The sequence below is a fragment of the Trachemys scripta genome, chromosome 18 (assembly GCF_013100865.1).
Source record: "Trachemys scripta elegans isolate TJP31775 chromosome 18, CAS_Tse_1.0, whole genome shotgun sequence".
Classification (NCBI taxonomy): Eukaryota; Metazoa; Chordata; order Testudines; family Emydidae; genus Trachemys; species Trachemys scripta.
Genome location: NC_048315.1, coordinates 24,359,472 through 24,377,198, shown reverse-complemented (window position 1 = coordinate 24,377,198; position 17,727 = coordinate 24,359,472). Strand labels below are relative to the sequence as shown.

The window sequence follows — 17,727 nt, the reverse complement described above, 5'->3', positions numbered from 1 at the left end:
GTTGTGTTCGCCGGAGGACGCTTTAATGCTCAGGCAGGTTTGGCTGAGGCTAGCCCCAGATACGGTATGTCCCACGCAGCGCCACCTAGCTGCTGACCAGTCTCACACAGGTTAGCATTCCAGGACAACCAGCACCTTCTTTGCTCTCCTCCGAACTTCCGACTGGGCCAGCTCCAGACTTCTCAATCCCGGGACTCTGAGCCCCGAAGGGCAGAGACTCTCCGAATGAGGGACACCCCTCGAAATGAAGGACGGCGCATTTTCAGTTGAATGCACTGTTTTATTAAAAATATAGAATGAGGTCCAGAGAGCCGGGATCTTCTTATAACGAACTTAAACAGCATCAGATTGTAAAGTGTCCTGGCTCACCTGGGAGAAGTCCCCTCAGCACGGCTCCCTTTCCTCCCTGTTCTGCCATCCAGTTGAGCTGCAGTTGTGCTTTGCAAATCCCCTTGCAAATCCCCGGCTTACTAGCCGTTAAGCAGCTCAGCTCATTTAGAGTTGTTAATTAGAGCTGGGGGGAGGGGGGATTTATTCTGACCAAAAAAAAAAAATTCATCGGGAAATGCTGATATGTTGAATGGAAACTTTTTGTGGGGACTTCTTGTGGTTTGGGGTGAAAATGTGGCGACGGAGGTTTCTCAGGTCCAGGCTGGAATTTCTGGGGACGAGAGAGAGGTTACAGTGTGCCCATGCTCCTGTGTTCCAGTACCACGCCAGCGGGCTGGTCCAGAGGGGGAAGGATGAGGAGGGATTTTACGGGTTCCTGTATCCGGACATCAGGCAGGAATTGAAGCGGGCAGTTCAGAAGGTGAGGTCGAGCCCTGCTGTATTATTATTATCTAGCATGGTTATTACAGTAGTGCCTAGAGACCAGCCAAGAGCGGGGACAGACCCAGGGGAGTAGCTGGTCCCCAGGAGTGATATACCTATCTCATAGAATTGGAAGGGACCTTGAAAGGTCATCAAGTCCAGCCCCCTGCCTTCACTAGCAGGACCAAGTACTGATTTTTGCCCCAGATCCCTAAGTGGCTCTCTCAAGGATTGAACTCACAACACTGGGTTTGGCAGGCCAATGCTCAAACCACTAAGCTATCCCTCCCCCCTAATTAGTATACCAACTAACTAGATAGGACAGGCCTAGGGTGGGGGGAGGGGTATCACACACAAGCAGAGAGAACAATGGTGGCAAATGTCGTGGGGGCTGGAGTTAGTTGGGAGGGGATTCGCTACACAGGGAAGGGAGAGAGGTGGGGGGTCCGAGCAGGGGAAGAGGAGGAGGCTCTGGGTAGGGTTGCCAGGTGTCCGGTTTTCGACCAGAACACCTGGTTGAAAAGGGACTCTGGCGGCGGTGCTGACTGGGCCATTTAAAGTCCGGAGGCTGGGGCTGGCAGGCTCCCTACCTGGCTCCACACAGCTCCTGGAAGCAGCTGGCACGTCCCTACAGCCCCTAGGCACAGGGGTGGCCAGGGGGGCTCTGTGTGCTGCCCCCTCCCCGAGTGCTGGCTCTGCAGTTCCTATTGGCCGGGAACCGCAGCCAATGGGAGCTGTTGGGGCAGCACCTATCAATGGGGACAGCGCACAGAGCTGCCTGGCCATGCCTCCACCTAGGAACCAAGGGACATGTCGCCGCTTCTGGGAGCCGCCTGAGGTGAGCGCCGCCCTGAGCCCTCACCCCCTCCCACGCCCCAAGCCCCTGCCTCAGCCCAGTGAAAATGAGCGAGTGAGGGAGGGGGGAATGGAGTGAGTGGGGCGGGGCCTTGGGGAAGGGGCGGGGCCTTGGGGAAGGGGCAAGGCAGGGGGCGGGGCAAGTGTGTTCGGTTTTGTGTGATTAGAAAGTTGGAACCCTAGTTGCAAGGGGCAGGTGTGCAGAGAGACTGAGGTCGGACATGGGCCCCTGGCTCCCAGCCCTCCTGCCTGCACAGGAGCTAGTGTGATGCTAGCCGAGCAAACGCTGTCTGACAACACATATGTTGGCTGAAAAATGCTGAGTTGACAAAACCTCAATGTTTGGTGGGAACGTCTCCATGTCACCCACATATTGGACGGGCAATTATCAAAATGTGTCATTTAGACTCTCCTGGTTTGACTTTTGTTAATGGCTAAGCTGGGTTGGGGAGGTCCCTTCCAGTCCTATCTTTCTGTGACCCTACAATATAATCTAAGAGTGGCAAGGAAATCTTTTTGGAAGATTTTGTTTTGCGAATGATTCTGAGATTTCGACTCCCCCTCCCAATCTGGGACAAAATGCGGTTTAGAAATCTCAGCATTCCCGGGGGGAGAGGTAGCCTCTTTTCCCCCCAGCTCTGTGTGACATTCCCACCCCGAGACTCTTTGTGACCTCCACGGATTCCCTAGCATGGCAGGGACAGTGATCCCCCAGGTGTGGATGTAGGACATGAAGCCGGTCGGAGGATTCCCTTAGTCTCCAAAGGGCTGTGGCGGGGACCTTGGGAGCTGCTGCCTGTTCTGCTCACCGTCCCGTTGTTTCCAGACCTGCTGTGTGTGTGGCTGCAAAGGGGCGTCCATCGCCTGCCAGGGCAGGAAGTGCACCAAGAACTTCCATTTCCCCTGCGGCTCCGAGAGAGGCTGCATCTATCAGTTCTTCGGGGAGTTTAAGTAAGTGTGGCTGCAAAGTCTCTGATTGGACGCCTACTTAGCACCTCTCGGAGCGAAGGGCTCTGTCAGCTTTTGCAGGGGACACAACACACCTGTCAAAAACACCCCTGGGGTAGCGGGTGTCTTGTGAAAATGCTGGAGACAGCACGACTGTGGGGCACAGGGGCCCTTCCAGGCCTTCCCTGGCACTGGGGGGGGGGTCAGAGCCCTGTAGCTGGCATTACAGGGGCAAACCAAGGGATGGCTCCAGTACTGAGAGACTCCGATATCAGGAGCAGCCTTCAAAGGCCTGGCACGGATTCCGAGTGTAGGGGTTGGAAAATCTTTGTTTTTTTCCCCCCCTTTTCCAAAAGAATACAATTGCAGCCAAACTCCCTGGGTGTGTGGATTCTTGGCACCAGTGCTTGCCCCGCAAGGAGATTAAGAGCTCTAAAATGCTGCAACCGCTCCCCGTTGCCAGGTGTCCAGTTTTCGAGCAGACCACCCGGTCGTAAAGGGACCCTGGCAGCTCTGGTCAGCACTACTGACTGGGCTGCTAAACGTCCGGTTGGTGGCACAGGCAGGCTCCCTAACGGCTCCGCACGACTCTCGGGAAGCTGCTGCCATCTCCCTCTGGCTCCTAGACAGAGGGATGATCACTGGGTCTCTGCACGCTGCTCCCACCCCCAGCGCCAGATCAGCTGCTCCCATTGGCCAGGAACTGCGGCCAACGGGAGCTGAGGAGGCGGTGCCTGCAGGGAGCCACGTGGTTGCGCCTCTGCTTAGGAGCCGGAGGGAGATGCCAGCAGTTTCCCGGGAGCCACCTGAGATAAGCGCTGCCTGGAACCTGCACCCTGCACCCCCTCCTGCACCTCAACCCCCTTCCCCAGCCCGGAGCTCACTCCTGCACCCTGAACCCCTCATCTCCGGCCCCACCCCAGAGCCCCTACCTGTACTGGAGTCCTCACCGCACCCCAACCTCCTGCCCCACCCCGATGAAAATGAGCGTGTGAGCGAGGGTGGGGGAGAGCGAGGGATGAAGGGAGGGGCAGGGGTGAAAGTAACTTGGATGACTTACCAATACGCAGAGCAGCCGGGGTCCTGGGCAAGGCAGAGGTGGCGCTTGGCCCCCAGAAAGGGCAGGGCCTCGGGCAAAAGGGGCAGGGCCTCAGGTGGAAGGGTGGGGACTGGGGCCAAAATCCCCCAGCCAGCCCTTCACTGCTGCCCGGCCCGCGCCGCCCAGAGCTTCAGTGGTGATTTAAAGGGCCCGGGGCTCCCGGACACTGCTGCCACTACCACGCCTGCAGCTGGAGCCCTGGGCCCTTTAAATCACTGCCGGGAGCCCAGGGCCCTTTTAAATCGCCAGGCCCCAGGGCAGCTGCCGCTTTTGGCCCCCCCATCAGTGGCCCTGCTGGTACAGTCAACACTTTCTTGCCAGAACAGCGTACCGGACTGCACCGGCTTCCTTTAACCTCTGGGGAGGGGGACGGAGTGAGTGGGGGAGCATGACCTCATAAAAGGGGCGGGGCAGGGGGCGGGGCAGGGGTGTTCGGTTTTCTGCAAATAGAAAGTTGGCCACCCTACTCCCAGAGCAGTGGAGCTCCCACTGCAGCCCGCGGCCTCTGCAGCCCCAGGCATGATCTAGTGACTGTAGCACCTATCGGCTCTATCCTCGTGCTGTCCCTCTCCCAGATCCTTCTGCTGGAAGCACCGGCCAGTGCAGCGAGTGAGACGGCGGCAGCAGCAGGCGGAAACCATCTGCATCATCTGCTTGGAGTCCATGCCAGGCAAACCCTCCTACAGCGCCATGGTGTGCCCGGCTTGCAAGCACGCCTGGTTCCACCGAGGCTGCATCCAGGTGCGAATCCTTTTCCCGCGCTGGTTCCTGGGGGTGGGTTGGAAACCCCACGGCCACGAAAACCTTCGAGCCAAACCATGCGCGGGCTGTAGCTGTTAGATGTTCCCTCACTGATATTAATGTTTGGGGACAGTCCCTGGGGGCGCGGCCTGAGGTATCTGCCTGGCGGTTGCAGGAACAGACACGGGCAGCGAGTATTTATGGAGCAGTTCTAGGATCACAAGGGTCCTATTCAGGGTTCCTGGGCCCCCACAAAGTCCAGCAGTGGGGGGGGGCTCAAACCCCTATCTGGAGAAACACTTTGGCAAAGGGCCAGAGCAAGGGTGGGGTGAAAGCCACCTAGGACCCAGAGTGAACCCTTCTTCCGGCAGCAGCCTACTATCACCCCCATATCCACCCTGAGCAGCAGCTCCTCTCCACTGCATGAACCAGGCCCCACTGCTCTGGGGGCTATGGGCTGTCGGGCTGGTACAGGAGAGGCAGAGCCAGCTCCCCTACTTGGAAAGTAACTTCCAGGATGATTTTCTACCCTTCTGGCAGCCCATTTACTACCCTAGAGCTCAACTCGTGGGGCTGGGAACCTGCACCACCACCTCCTGCTCCGGGGGATTTTCTCATTCCCGGTCTCGTTTCGTCCGCGAGCAGCACTTGCTGACACGAACTAGTTGCGTGTTGCTTTTGCTCTTTGCTAGTCAATGGCTCATTCACAGCCCTGCCTCCCCAAGCTGGGTTTACGCCTCTTTCCCCTGCAGGAATGTGATCTCTGCTCCCCGGTTTGTGTCTATCCCGCAGGGACACGCTCTCCGCGCTGCCTTGTACCATTTCCGATGCCCCAGGTGCCGGGACATGGGGACATTCCAAAGAGAGATGTTTCGAATGGGCATCAAAATCCCTGACAGGTCGGTTCCCTTTGTACCTTCACAAAGAGCAACTCATAGAATCATAGAATCTCAGGGTTGGAAGGGACCTCAGGAGGTCATCTAGTCCAACCCCCTGCTCAAAGGAGGACCAATCCCCAACTAAATCATCCCAGCCAGGGCTTTGTCAAGCTGGGCTTAAAAACCTCTAAGGAAAGAGATTCCACCACCTCCCTAGGTAACCCATTCCAGTGCTTCACCACCCTCCTAGTGAAATAGTTTTTCTTAATATCCAACCTAAACCTCCCCCACTGCAACTTGAGACCATTGCTCCTTGTTCTGTCATCTGCCACCACTGAGAACAGTCTAGATCCATCCTCTTTGGAACCCCACCTTCAGGTAGTTGAAGGCTGCTATCAAATCCCCCCTCACTCTTCTCTTCTCCAGACTAAATAACCCCAGTCCCCTCAGCCTCTCCTCATAAGTCATGTGCCCCAGCCCCCTAATAATTTTCATTGCCCTCCGCTGGACTCTCTCCAATTTGTCCACATCCTTTCTGTAGTGGGGAGTCCAATACTCCAGGTGTGGCCTCACCAATGACGAATAGAGGGGAACAATCACTTCCCTCGATCTGCTGGCAATGCTCCTACTTATACAGCCCAATATGCCATTGGCCTTCTTGGCAACAAGGGCACACTGCTGACTCATATCCAGCTTCTCATCCACTGTAATCCCCAGGTCCTTTTCTGCAGAACTGCTGCTTAGCCAGTCAGTCCCCACCCTGTAACAGTGCATGGGATTCTTCTGTCCTAAGTGCAGGACTCTGCACTTGTCCTTGTTGAACCTCATCAGGTTTCTTTTGGCCCAATCCTCTAATTTGTCTAGGTCCCTCTGTATCCTGTCCCTACCCTCCAGCGTATCTACCTCTCCTCCCAGTTTAGTGCTCTTTGTTCGCTAGCTCAGCCACAAGATATGGGCTTGAAGCAGGACTCACCGTGTGATCTGCTCTGCCCTGAGATGCAGGAGCTCAGGCTGGAGGATCACAGCCGTCCTCAATTGCTTAGAAAATGTGCCGTGAAATGGGAAAAAGAGCCTGGGGCTTGTGGTGAGGGCTCCAGGCCCCACTCCAGCTCCCAGCTCTGGGCTCCTCTTAGTAACACAGCACAGGCCTGTAAAAGGCTGCACCAGCCTCCGCTTTGTAAATTGCACCCCACTGGGAGAGAACCAGAGCTCCTAGACTGCAGAGACAGGGACACAACCGCCTCCTGCCTAAGCTGAAAGCGACGAGGGGGAAGAGTGCAGCTGTTCCAGGGCTTGGAAAGGGGCTAAGGCGGCCATGGGCCAGCGGGCGGGGCCCTGCCTGGCACTTCCAAAACGTGGCTTCTCCTCCTGGCTTTCCTACTAGCCGATCCCGGACAAGTCACTGTGCCATGGGGCTAACGGCACTGACCTCCGTGGTAAAGCATGCTGACGTCTGTGGCTGGGGAGCGCTCTCGAAGAGCTGCCGGGCGGCGTTATACTTCCACGTCTATTTTGGTAGCACATCTGATGACCTTGGAAACTCCCGAATGGTTCTCAGAGTCATTTTGTCTGGCTGAATCCGCAGCATGAGGCTTGCCATGGCAAGAGGGGGATTCACACTGACCAAAGGGAAGGTGCCCCAGAAGAGCCTGGATTCGCTGAGCTTTAGTATATTATTACTATGCTGATGATTTATTAGGTGTACATAGGGGCCCCTATGACACTCCCAATGGTGGCAACACCAGGGCAGGCTGTAACCAACCAGGGCACAAACCCCTAAGTGGTTGCAAGTTCTAAGCTTAGATTTCACCAACCAAGTGCCAACTCCTCAGGAACAGAGTCCCAGACAGTCCCCCTGGGTGTCCGGTCTGCCTTGCCTCCCAGGTGAGCACATCTCCGTGATAGATGGCCCCTTACACCAAGGATCACAGCAATAGTCAGTTACTCTGAGTCCCAAAGAACCAGTCACTTACCCCAGGTCAGTTGCACCTTAGATCTCACAGCAAAGACAACACTTGCAAGCAATTGTATAAAAACTCTACGGAGATGTATAGGAAATTAGAGAGCCGTTCACAAGATTAAAGCCAGTGACTATAGACACACTGATGAGTTACAGTCTTAGGTTTTAGAAGGGAACATGGGCTTCTATAATGAGCAAGCTCTATTTGTCCTTGAGGGCTAGCCCAGGCCAAGCAGCTGGGATCTCTTGCTAATGCTTAGAAGCCCCTTGCCCCCTCCTCAGAGTCCCGGCAACATAGAGATCCTACTTCCGTTGGTTTGGGGTTTTATCTCCCTCCAGCCATGTGCTGTGAGCTGCAAACTCAGCTGATAGGAGTCCACCTCCATGGCTCAACTTCATGGGGAGGAGAGCAGAACAAACAAGAGTCTTCAGTCATAGAATCAAAGAAGATTAGGGTTGGAAGAGATCTCAGGAGGTCATCTAGTCCAACCCCCTGCTCAAAGCAGGATCAACCCCAACTAAATCATCCCAGCCAGGGCTTTGTCAAGCCGGGCCTTAAAAACCTCTGAGGATATCCTTAGAGTCCTTTTGTTGAGGGTTTCTCAACCCAGCTGTGGGGTGTTGTAAGATCCACCCAGAGCCCATCTAGGATCGATGGGTCTCCTCTTTTGGGAGACGTGTAACAATTTCTGTAGAAGAGCAGTTCTCCACACTAATTAGTATCCCTCTCCTGTCTAGCGATTCAGACACTCACAGACACCCGCTCAAATGTTACATTGCAATGTGGAACGCAGATATCACAAGTCAGATCAATGCAGGCAGCAATGCAAAAGCATCTGATAGACTCCAAACACTAACCACTTTCTTATAATTCTAACTAGATAAATTCCTGGAGGATAGGTCCATCAATGGCTATTAGCTAGGATGGGCAGGGATGGTGTCCCTAGGCTCTGTTTGCCAGAAGCTAGGAATGGGTGACGGGATGGATCGCTTGATGATTACCTGTTCTGTTCATTCCCTCTGGGGCACCTGGCACTGGCCACTGTCGCAAGACAGGATACTGGGCTAGATGGACCTTTGATCTGACCCAATATGGCTGTTCTTATACCTATTTTATCAATATTAACCCATAAGTGAGCCAGACAGATTCCAGCTCTGTAACTGTCAGTGCCCGGCTGGGACACGGGGACCTGGCATGAGCTGGCACCTGGCCATTACTCCATTACGCTAGGTGCTGTACAAACACAGATGAAAGAAACGGTCCTTGCCCCAGGGAGCTTACAGCCTGGTACCCAGCATTTGCAGTGCTAGCACCCTGTGGATGCCTGCTAGAGGAACGCTAATTCCCCCCATTGCTCCCTCAGGGACGCCGCCTGGGAGGAAGACGGCGCGTTCAGCGACCAGTATCACAGACACAGCCGCTGTGACGCCGGCTGCTGCCTGTACGTGGGCGGCAGAGAGCAATCCGCAGAAGCCGGGTAGGCAGTTAACTTCCCAGGGCTTTGCCGCAGACGCATTGTCCATGCTGCGCTGGGGAGGGGGTGGGGTTGGATTCAGTCTAGGTCCCGCCCCTTGCTGGCCATTGGCCGCTCAGCTGTTGTCACACAGCAACGGCTGGCGATTGGCGGATGGGGTGTGCCGGCCCGCGGGCGCGAAGGGAGGCGGGTGCCTTTGTTCTGGTCTCCGCCATCTCATTGCAGGGAGGAGCCGGGGCTGCAGCCCAGATCCTCAGATGTATTTAGGCTCCTAACGTCCACGGAAACCCAAGGGAGTTAGGAGCCTGGGGACCCTCGGCGGATCTGGGCCTCCAGCTGGGAGACGCCGACACCGACCTCTTTGCTTTCGCAGCCCGTGGGAGCTGCTGCTGTGCCACTCGTGTGGCTCCCAGGGGACCCACCGCCGCTGCTCCTCGCTGGGGGCCACCAGGGGCCCGTGGGAGTGTGAGGACTGCGCGGAGCCAGCCGGGGCGGGTAAGGAGCGGCTGGAACGAAGGCGCCCGGCACTAGGAGGAAGTGCTGGGCCCTGCGTTTGTCCGCGCCCCACCCCCATCTGCGGAGCACAGGCCGGTCCCCGTTAGCCCCCCAGCTTGGGGCCCCGGCCACGGGGGGAAGAGCCCCCAGCACCACAGCCCAGGAAGCAGGAAGGGGATTGAGTGTGGGCAGGGCCACGCAAGGCTGTTGGGGAGGTACATCCTCCCCCTGCCTTTGATACCCACCGACCATGGCCCTGGGCCCTTTTAAATCGCGTGGGTGACTGCAGGGCTCCCAGGCACGCACGGGGTGGTACTAGCTGCGGCGAAGGCAGCCTGGTGGGCACGTGGACGCCGTGGCCGAGCCGGAAGCACATACCCAGCAGCGCAGCCGGCAGCACCGCCCAAATACCTCAGCCATCCCTTTCCAGGGAGCCCATTGGCTGTTCTGCTGATTGCTGTCGGCCAGCCTGGAGATGGCATGTGCCCAGAGCTGGTCAGACGTATGCCTGGCTGCGCGCCTGAGGGGTCTAGTTAGAAATGCCTGCCACGGGGAGGGGGCAGCATTGGGCCAGAGCCCCCCCTCCGCACTGGGAGAAAGCCCAGCACCACACCCATGAGGAACAACTCCTGACCTGCTCTGTCGGGGCGGGGTTAGCGCCCTCCATGGGACAGTCCCAGCAGGTCATGGGGTCCTGTGGGACACTGGGGTCATCTGCATTGGGCTCTGTGCCCGGGCACCGGCTCTGGGGCACCAGCACCCCCACTTCCACAGAAGCCTATCTTCAGCACCCCTTTCAAGGGGTTTGTGGGAAGATAGGGGTGCATGGGGGAGGGGCGAACCCCATGCACAGAGGTGCCTGTCCCTGTGGAGAAGTAGGGGGCATGACTGACCAAGTATTGGCCAGGAAGTACTAGCCAGGTCCCCAGTCCACGGCTCTGCTCCCCTGGAGAGACTGACCAGCAGAGCAGCAGACTCTGAGAGCTCCATCCCTGCCTCTCCTCAGCATTGCCGCCACCGGCCAGCTCAGCTCCTCCAGCACAGGGTCACTAGCTGCCCACTGGCCTCTCCTGCCCTAGGGCCGGGCACTGCTGGCTTTCCTGGGGCTCTTCAGGGGGCTGCCAGGCGGTGACGGTCACCCATCTGCCTCTGATTCCAGCATCCCGCCAGCTCCCCGCCCCAGGGAGACCAGCAACCAGCCAGACTGCGCGTGGAACCAGGGACAGGAGGCCAGGACCCACCACACTCACCCTGAGAGCCAGACTCTCCCGTCCCCGCAAGTGAAGACCCTTCGCTGCCCCAGTCCCTGGCTCTGCTACCTACAGGTCTGTGAGCAAGTCATTCCCTGGTGGTTTATTGCAATGCAACCCCCCTCTCCGCCCGCCAGCGCTCTCCTCTCCCACCTCTTGTGTCTGGGCTCTCCCTCGCACCCACGGGCTCACCTGCTTTGACAGAAGGTAGATCTACAGCTGCCAAGGCGTGAATGTCCCTCAAGAGACAGGGCAACTCCTGAGAGCGCGCCCTGCGTTCCCTCACTGTCTCAGGCGGGATCTCAGTTCTATGCCCCTGGCTCCAGCTCTCCTTCCGCTCTCTCTCCTCCCTGGGGCTACCCACCCCTCCCAGCTTGGCCCCCGCTGCTGCTATGGTGTCCTACCGTTTATCCCCTGCCCTATGTCACTAGGGGAGGTGACAGCGATGGGCCCCAACGCTGTACAATACACATCCCTGTAGAACACTATGAACTCGTTCGGGATGGCTAATGTTGCCATTGTTGTCTGAGAGGGAGAGCAAGTCACCATGCGGCACTTCCCCACGGTTCAAAGGTTCCCGCGATGTCACCTCAGAGTCCCATTGGCCTGCTGTGGCACCTCTTAGCACAGGGATCAGAGCCGTTTTTAATCCCTGGGCACGATTGGCTCAGACACCCAACCAAGACTTTCAAAAGTGCCCAGCGATTTTGGGTCCTTTGATTTTTGGGCCCCAACTGGACACAGTTTAATGAGGCCCGATTTTCCGAGGGTGAAAATAAGCACTGAAAATAAGGCCTCTTGCATGTGTCTGAATTTGGGCCCTCAAAATCACTAGTCACTGGATGACCGCCTCCTCAGCTGTGACCACGGCCTGTCTCACCTAACCCCCAGCGCAGTCGTTTGCTCATGGTCCCATCATCCTTGTGGCCTCCACGCATTATTTCTGCTATTATCTTACTCAAAATCAAAGCTAGATTTTCCAGGAGGGACTTTAAGGATCTCTCTTTACTGTATTTGAAGCCTGGCAGCTCATTTGGTTCTATCTTGGGCCTCATCTATACAGGAATATTAATCTGGATCCAGTAAAGGTGTGAATTAAAACTGGATTAGTTAAACTGGATTAATCCCCTATGTTCACACTCTAATTTGGAATAAAATTGGCCTTAATTCAAGTTTAGTTCAGTTCACATCCTGATCCACTATAAGTATACTGGTATGATAATGCCAGTGAATCTCCCCCTGCAGACAAGCGCTGGGACTTGAGTTCCCCTGTGGCTTTTCAAAGCCACATGCCATTGGGTTGGTAAAGTCAGTAGCTAATCTCTAAACATGCCGCACTGCCCTGGCCAGACATGCTGATTCATATGCAATCCAGCTTCCACGTGGTTCCTCTCACTGGCCTTTGGCCAGCCGTTGGTTAACGCGACCCAGTCCCAGCGGCGGTTTTCAAGGCTTCGGGATGTCATTTTCAAATCTTTGAGGTTGAAGAGTGGCCCAGTGGCTTAGCCGCGTTAGCCTCACGTGGATTGCTACTGGACTAACGGATGGGCTGTTGTGTGTTACAGAAATGTCCCCGCGAGCTCTCACAGCCTGAGCGACGCCAGCAGGAGTGAGAACGATGTCGCCTGCTCAGGTGATCACCTCAGTGTGCCGCAGATCCCCCCGGGAGCACCAGTGGAGTTGTCTGTTAGAAAGGGGACTGATTTATGGCTTCTAATTAGGGGCTGGATTGGAGTCCACCCCTGGGGGGGTGGGAGAGGAGGAGGCTGCCAGGAACAATGGCTTAGGGCAGCAGATTGTTCCCCTAGAGGCACATGGACGTAGTAGATAGCCCCGACCTAGTGTGGGGGAGGGACAGGGTCCTGGCTGTACCCGCTGGTCTGCAGAGGGGCACTGTGGGCAGCTGGATGGTGCAGGGAGCGGGCTGCGTGCCAGGCTGTGTGGGAGGGGTTTGCTTCCGGCATCACAGTCATCACAGCCCCGCACGGCCCCGACGCAGCACAGGGCCCAAATGGCAGGACCCAGCCTGTGCCAATGGTAAAAATGAATCTCAGCCTAAGCCCAAGGTGCTTTGGGCAACAGGGTCAAGGCAACAGTACAATGGCGCCAGCGCCCTCTAGTGACTGCCTGTGTAAATACAGCGCATCTGCTGGCATTGCTGCCTCCCAGAGGCAATGACCTCTGACACTGGTGGTACAAATTCTTTCCGGGCCTGCTGCCTTTGTGGTCCGTATGCACCAGCCGTTAGCCGTGAGGGCACGAGCTGTCGGGGGCTTTTCCGCTCCCCCAGTCACCAATACGTTTTTGCAAGGAGTGCGTTTAAGTCGCAATGGGTCGGGATTTACGTTCATGTCAGGATCCTGGTTTCTGAACTTCCTTAACTCTGTCTAGCCAGGGAAATTTGCAAACACTTCCCACCAGCACCAGCACCGGGCCAGCCCCATGGGTCATAGCGGCCATGGGAGCTTGAGGGTAGGTGGGCTGCTGGCTTTTTTTAGACACCGTGTTAGCTGTCCCTGCTCAGAGCAGGTATCATGGATCGGGCGCTTAAAACAGCGTCCGCAGCTGACGTCCGAGAGATGTAGATCAGAGCAGTGCCAATGTAATGGACGGGGCACCATTGGTAGGGACTTGAGACTCTGGCTCTAAAAGCAGGATCGGCCGCTCCTTATGTTAAAGGACCCAGCTGTGTGAACCCAAGCGCTGGAGGGGACGCAAACCGCTGTATATGGCCTGGCCACTAAAGGGGGACAGACACCATGTGACCGTGGGTTACGGTAGCAATAGTGCAGACAAGGCTGCAGGGGGACGGGCACCGGCAGGGTTTGTGGCGCACAGCCCTGCAGCCAAGCAATGAAGGGGGCAGTTCAGCTCAAAGTGGCAATGGCTTTTTTAACCCTTTAAAGAAGATCCCCGGGGCAGCCGTGCAATGACGTAGTGTAAGAACATCGCTGGGACGCGGGATCGTAACAGGGGCAAAGCTTAGGTGAGAATCCAACTGAAGACGTCACCAGAGGATCTATTAGTTTACAAAACCAGTGTCACAGCACGGGCAGCTCATGATTTTGGTGTTTTTGCTTAAAGTCCCAGGACCCAGATTCCTGTGATCCCAGGGGACTCTCGGCTGTCGTTTGTCTTTGAAACGTGACCCCTCGAGGTTCAAAAAGCAGAAGGCAAATAAAAGACAGCGGTGGTGGGCCTAGGTCAGCGCTCCAGCCTGGGACACAGGGAGACTGGCTTCAGGCCCCTGCGCTGCCGCAGACTCCCTGTGGGACCTAATTTCCATTGAGTCTAAATGCCTTTGAGCGTCTGGGCCTTAGTCTCTCTCAGCCTCAGCTCCCCAGCTGTCCAATGGGGATACCAGCCCTGCCGCACGAGGTGCTGTGAGGGTAAATACTGTAGAGACTGGGGGTTGCTCCAACAGTACAGGGATGGGAGACAGGTGTAACTTTAGGAAAAAAATCTTGTGGTTTTGAAGCCAGGCTGACTAGTGGTGCTCGAATGCCTGGGCTGAGCCATGCTGCGGTCACAGCCCCATCTACTGTTAAGGTTAGAAAACCTGTCTCAGCACCTCTGTAAACTGTTACCCCTACAGCTAATCTCTGTCATGCTGCCTGCCGGGCCCCAAGAGCGTGCGTACCAACCCCAGGGCACAAACCCCAAACTGGCTGTGAGGTCTCCACTTAGATTTCACCAACCAATCATCAAGTGCAAACTCCTCAGGCACTAAAAAAGCCTAACCATGGAGTCACAGACAGGTCCCGTGGGTACTCCAATCTGTCTTGCCACGCAGGTGAGCCACCCTTGTGATAGATGGTCCCTTACACCAAGAATCACAGCAATATTCCGTAAAAAGCAACAGAGAGTCCTGTGGTACCTTTAAGACTAACAGATGTATTGGAGCATAAGCTTTCGTGGGTGAATACCCACTTCGTCAGACGCAGCAATATTCAGGTTACTCCCAGTCCCAAAGGATCAGTCACTTACCCCAGGTCAATTGTACCTTAAATCTCATACCAAAGACAACGTTTGTAGACAATCCTATAATAAACTATATAGGGATTTATTAATAGGAAAAGGAAACTACCTGCTTTAACCTTGTAAATAACCCTCTAAACATACACGCACAAATGAGTTACAATCTTAAGTTTCAAAAGGTAATAGAAGTCTATAATAAGCAAGCTCTATATGTCCTTTAAGACTAAGCAACTGGGGATCTCTTGCTTATGCCTAACAAACCTTGCCCCCCCCAGACTCCAAGAAGCACAAAGATAATCAGCGCCTCCTTGTTAGGGGTTTTATCCTCCTCCTCTCATGTGCTCTGAGCTGCAACCTCAACTGATGTGAGGAATCCAATTGCATGCCTCATCTTCATTGTGGTGCGGGGGCGGGGGAAGAGCAGAGCAACAAAGTCTTTTGTCCTTTGTCCACAATAGTCCATCTGGTGTCCATGGGCCTTTCTTGCTAAGCAGGATGTAACACCTTCAGTTGCAGATCCGTCCATCACACGAGTTAATCTCTCTCTCCAGTTGGGTGATTTATACAGTTACAGAGGCTTACAATATAACTGCTCAAATACTACCTTGCCATATAGCATACAGATGTTATACATTAGATTAAAGCTGCAGCAACTCACATGCATTTAATGCAGTCTAAACGCTAAACACATTCTTATAATTCGAATAACTGTTTTAACAACACTAATACACAGGGGAGCAAGACTGTTTTCAGTGGAGATGGGGACCTTGGCATGAGCTGGCACCTGGTCTGCTAGCGTCATAATCTCACGCGGCACCTGCCGAGAGCAGCAGGCTCTCAAGAGAAGCCAGAGCTCGGATGAGAAAACGTATGCAGGAGCGTAGCAGAGACAGCCTGCCCCCCTCAGCCTTTTCTGGAAATGGAATCCCCAAGCTAAATATAAGTCAACAGTGTGATGCTGTTGCTAAAAAAGCAAACATGATTCTGGGATGCATTAACAGGTATGTTGTGAGCAAGACACGAGAAGTCATTCTTCCGCTCTACTCTGCTCTGGTTAGGCCTCAGCTGGAGTATTGTGTCCAGTTCTGGGCGCCGCATTTTAAAAAAGATGTGGAGAAATTGGAAAGGGTCCAAAGAAGAGCAACAAGAATGATTAAAGGTCTTGAGAACATGACCTATGAAGGAAGGCTGAAAGAATTGGGTTTGTTTAGTTTGGAAAAGAGAAGACTGAGAGGGGACATGATAGCAGTTTTCAGGTATCTAAAAGGGTGTCATAAGGAGGAGGGAGAGAACTTGTTCACCTTAGCCTCTAAGGATAGAACCAGAAACATGGGTTTAAACTGCAGCAAGGGAGGTCTAGGTTGGACATTAGGAAAAAGTTCCTAACTGTCAGGGTGGTTAAACACTGGAACAAATTGCCTAGGGAGGTTGTGGAATCTCCGTCTCTGGAGATATTTAAGAGTAGGTTAGATAAATGTCTATTAGGGATGGTCTAGGCAGTATTTGGTCCTGCCATGCGGGCAGGGGACTGGACTCGATGACCTCTCGAGGTCCCTTCCAGTCCTAGAATCTATGAATCTATGAATCTATGTGAAATCAAATAATGCTCAGTGAGAACGCTCCCTGTGGGATTCGCTGCAATCTCTCTTTTTTCTTTCACAGCAAGTGGGCACCAGTGCTGGGAAGAGCTGTGGACCCCTGGGGTTTCCCTGCCGCTGCTCATCTCCATAACATCCCAGCCCTGCCGGAGCAAGGTGCTGCCACCTATTTTGCCGGAAGACCAGCTCCCCAGGGATTTCATGGCGGTGGAGCGCTGTAGGTCTGTGCAGCCCGTAGCAGCAGAGAAACCCCCACGGAAAATTAGATCCGAGTATAGTTTTGCTCTGAGACGTGTCTGTCATTGCTGCGCAGGTCGGTGGATCCACGGCACAGCTGCAGAGTGGTCTAAAACCGTGTTGTCCTGCTTGTTCCTCTGGTTAGCTCTGCAGAGCCAACGTGCCCATGGGAGGGGAGCTGGGGTCTTGTGCCTCATTCACCAAATTCGCACTTGAGTGAGCCCACTGGGGACAGTGGGGTGTCCAATGGGGGTGACTAGGCCATCCCCTGATGGCAATGGGGTACATACCGGTGATGTTAGATTGCAGACATGCAGCAATGGGTATGTTACCTTCAGGAACGTTAAAGTTAAACAGGAAACGTCCCACTAAGAAACCCAGCACATTCAGGGCAAAGATTAATCTGCTCAGGAAATGGGAACAATGTAGACAAACTTTTGTTTTGTTTTCTTTGAAGTTTTCAGGGGCTTTTGTTGAAAAACAGGAACCCCCAAACCATTGAGTTATCAGTTGCTGAAAACCCCCAATTTTGGTTATTGGCAACCCCCCTGAAGGGCTTGAAAGCAGCCCTGGAGAGAGCTGCAGCTCTGAAACCTGGGCTGATTGGGGAAGTAGCCACAGCTGTGGTCACGCCCCAATCAGGCCGCACCCGGCCCTTATAAGAGGACAGTGGGCCAGGAACAGACAGACTCTCTCTGCCTCCAGGGAGGCTGGGCCCGGGGTGGGGCGGGCGGGCGGGCGACCTAGAGGTGCCTAGAGTGAGGCAGGGCTGGGGAAAGGCCAGAGGGGCTGAGGAGCTCCAGGCTGACAACTCCCCAGGCTGCAGGGCGTTGTCCGAGGCTAGGGTTACCATACTTAAGGTTTTAAAAAAGAGGACGCTCCACGCGGCACTGGCCCCGCTCCTTCCCCTCCCCAACTCCACCCCTCCCCCAAAGTCCCTGCCCCAACTCCGCCCCGTCCCTTGAGCGCCCCACATTCCCCCTCCTCCCTCCCAGCCACACGAAACAGTAGGGTTACCATATTTTGTGCCACCAAATGGAGGACACTCCACGGGGCCCCGGCCCCGCCCCCGCCCCCCCCCCCCCCCCCCCCCATGCCCCCGCCCCAACTCCGCCCCCTCCCCAAAGTCTCTGCCCCCTCCCCTGCTTCCCGCGAACATTTGATTCGCGGGAAGCCTGAAGCAGGTAAGTGGGGTGTGGGGGGAGGAGGCGTGGCCCAGGCTGTCCCCCCGGCGGCTCCAGCCTGGGTCGGCTCGGGCCCTGGGGTGCCGGCCCCGGCCCACCACCCCCGGCCCGCCCAGCACTCCTGGCCCCCGGCGGCCCGGCACACCCCCCGGCTCGCGATCCCAACCCCCGGCCCGGCCTGGCGACCCCACGACCCCGGACCGGCTCCCGGCCCCG

The 17,727-nt window shown here is 55.6% G+C and overlaps 1 protein-coding gene across 1 annotated transcript in view; it reads left to right on the top strand.

Moving 5' to 3' along the window:
- The first annotated feature begins 622 nt into the window (after positions 1 to 622).
- The window catches only part of PHF7 (PHD finger protein 7), an 18,355-nt gene continuing 1,250 nt past the window's right edge, over positions 623 to 17,727 (top strand). The window contains exons 1-7 of the mRNA XM_034752915.1: positions 623 to 811; positions 2,495 to 2,619; positions 4,291 to 4,489; positions 5,249 to 5,355; positions 8,659 to 8,772; positions 9,143 to 9,264; positions 16,155 to 16,324. Of these exons, the coding sequence (XP_034608806.1) occupies positions 623 to 811; positions 2,495 to 2,619; positions 4,291 to 4,489; positions 5,249 to 5,355; positions 8,659 to 8,772; positions 9,143 to 9,264; positions 16,155 to 16,324 (1,026 nt within the window). The remainder of the gene's footprint in view (positions 812 to 2,494; positions 2,620 to 4,290; positions 4,490 to 5,248; positions 5,356 to 8,658; positions 8,773 to 9,142; positions 9,265 to 16,154; positions 16,325 to 17,727) is intronic.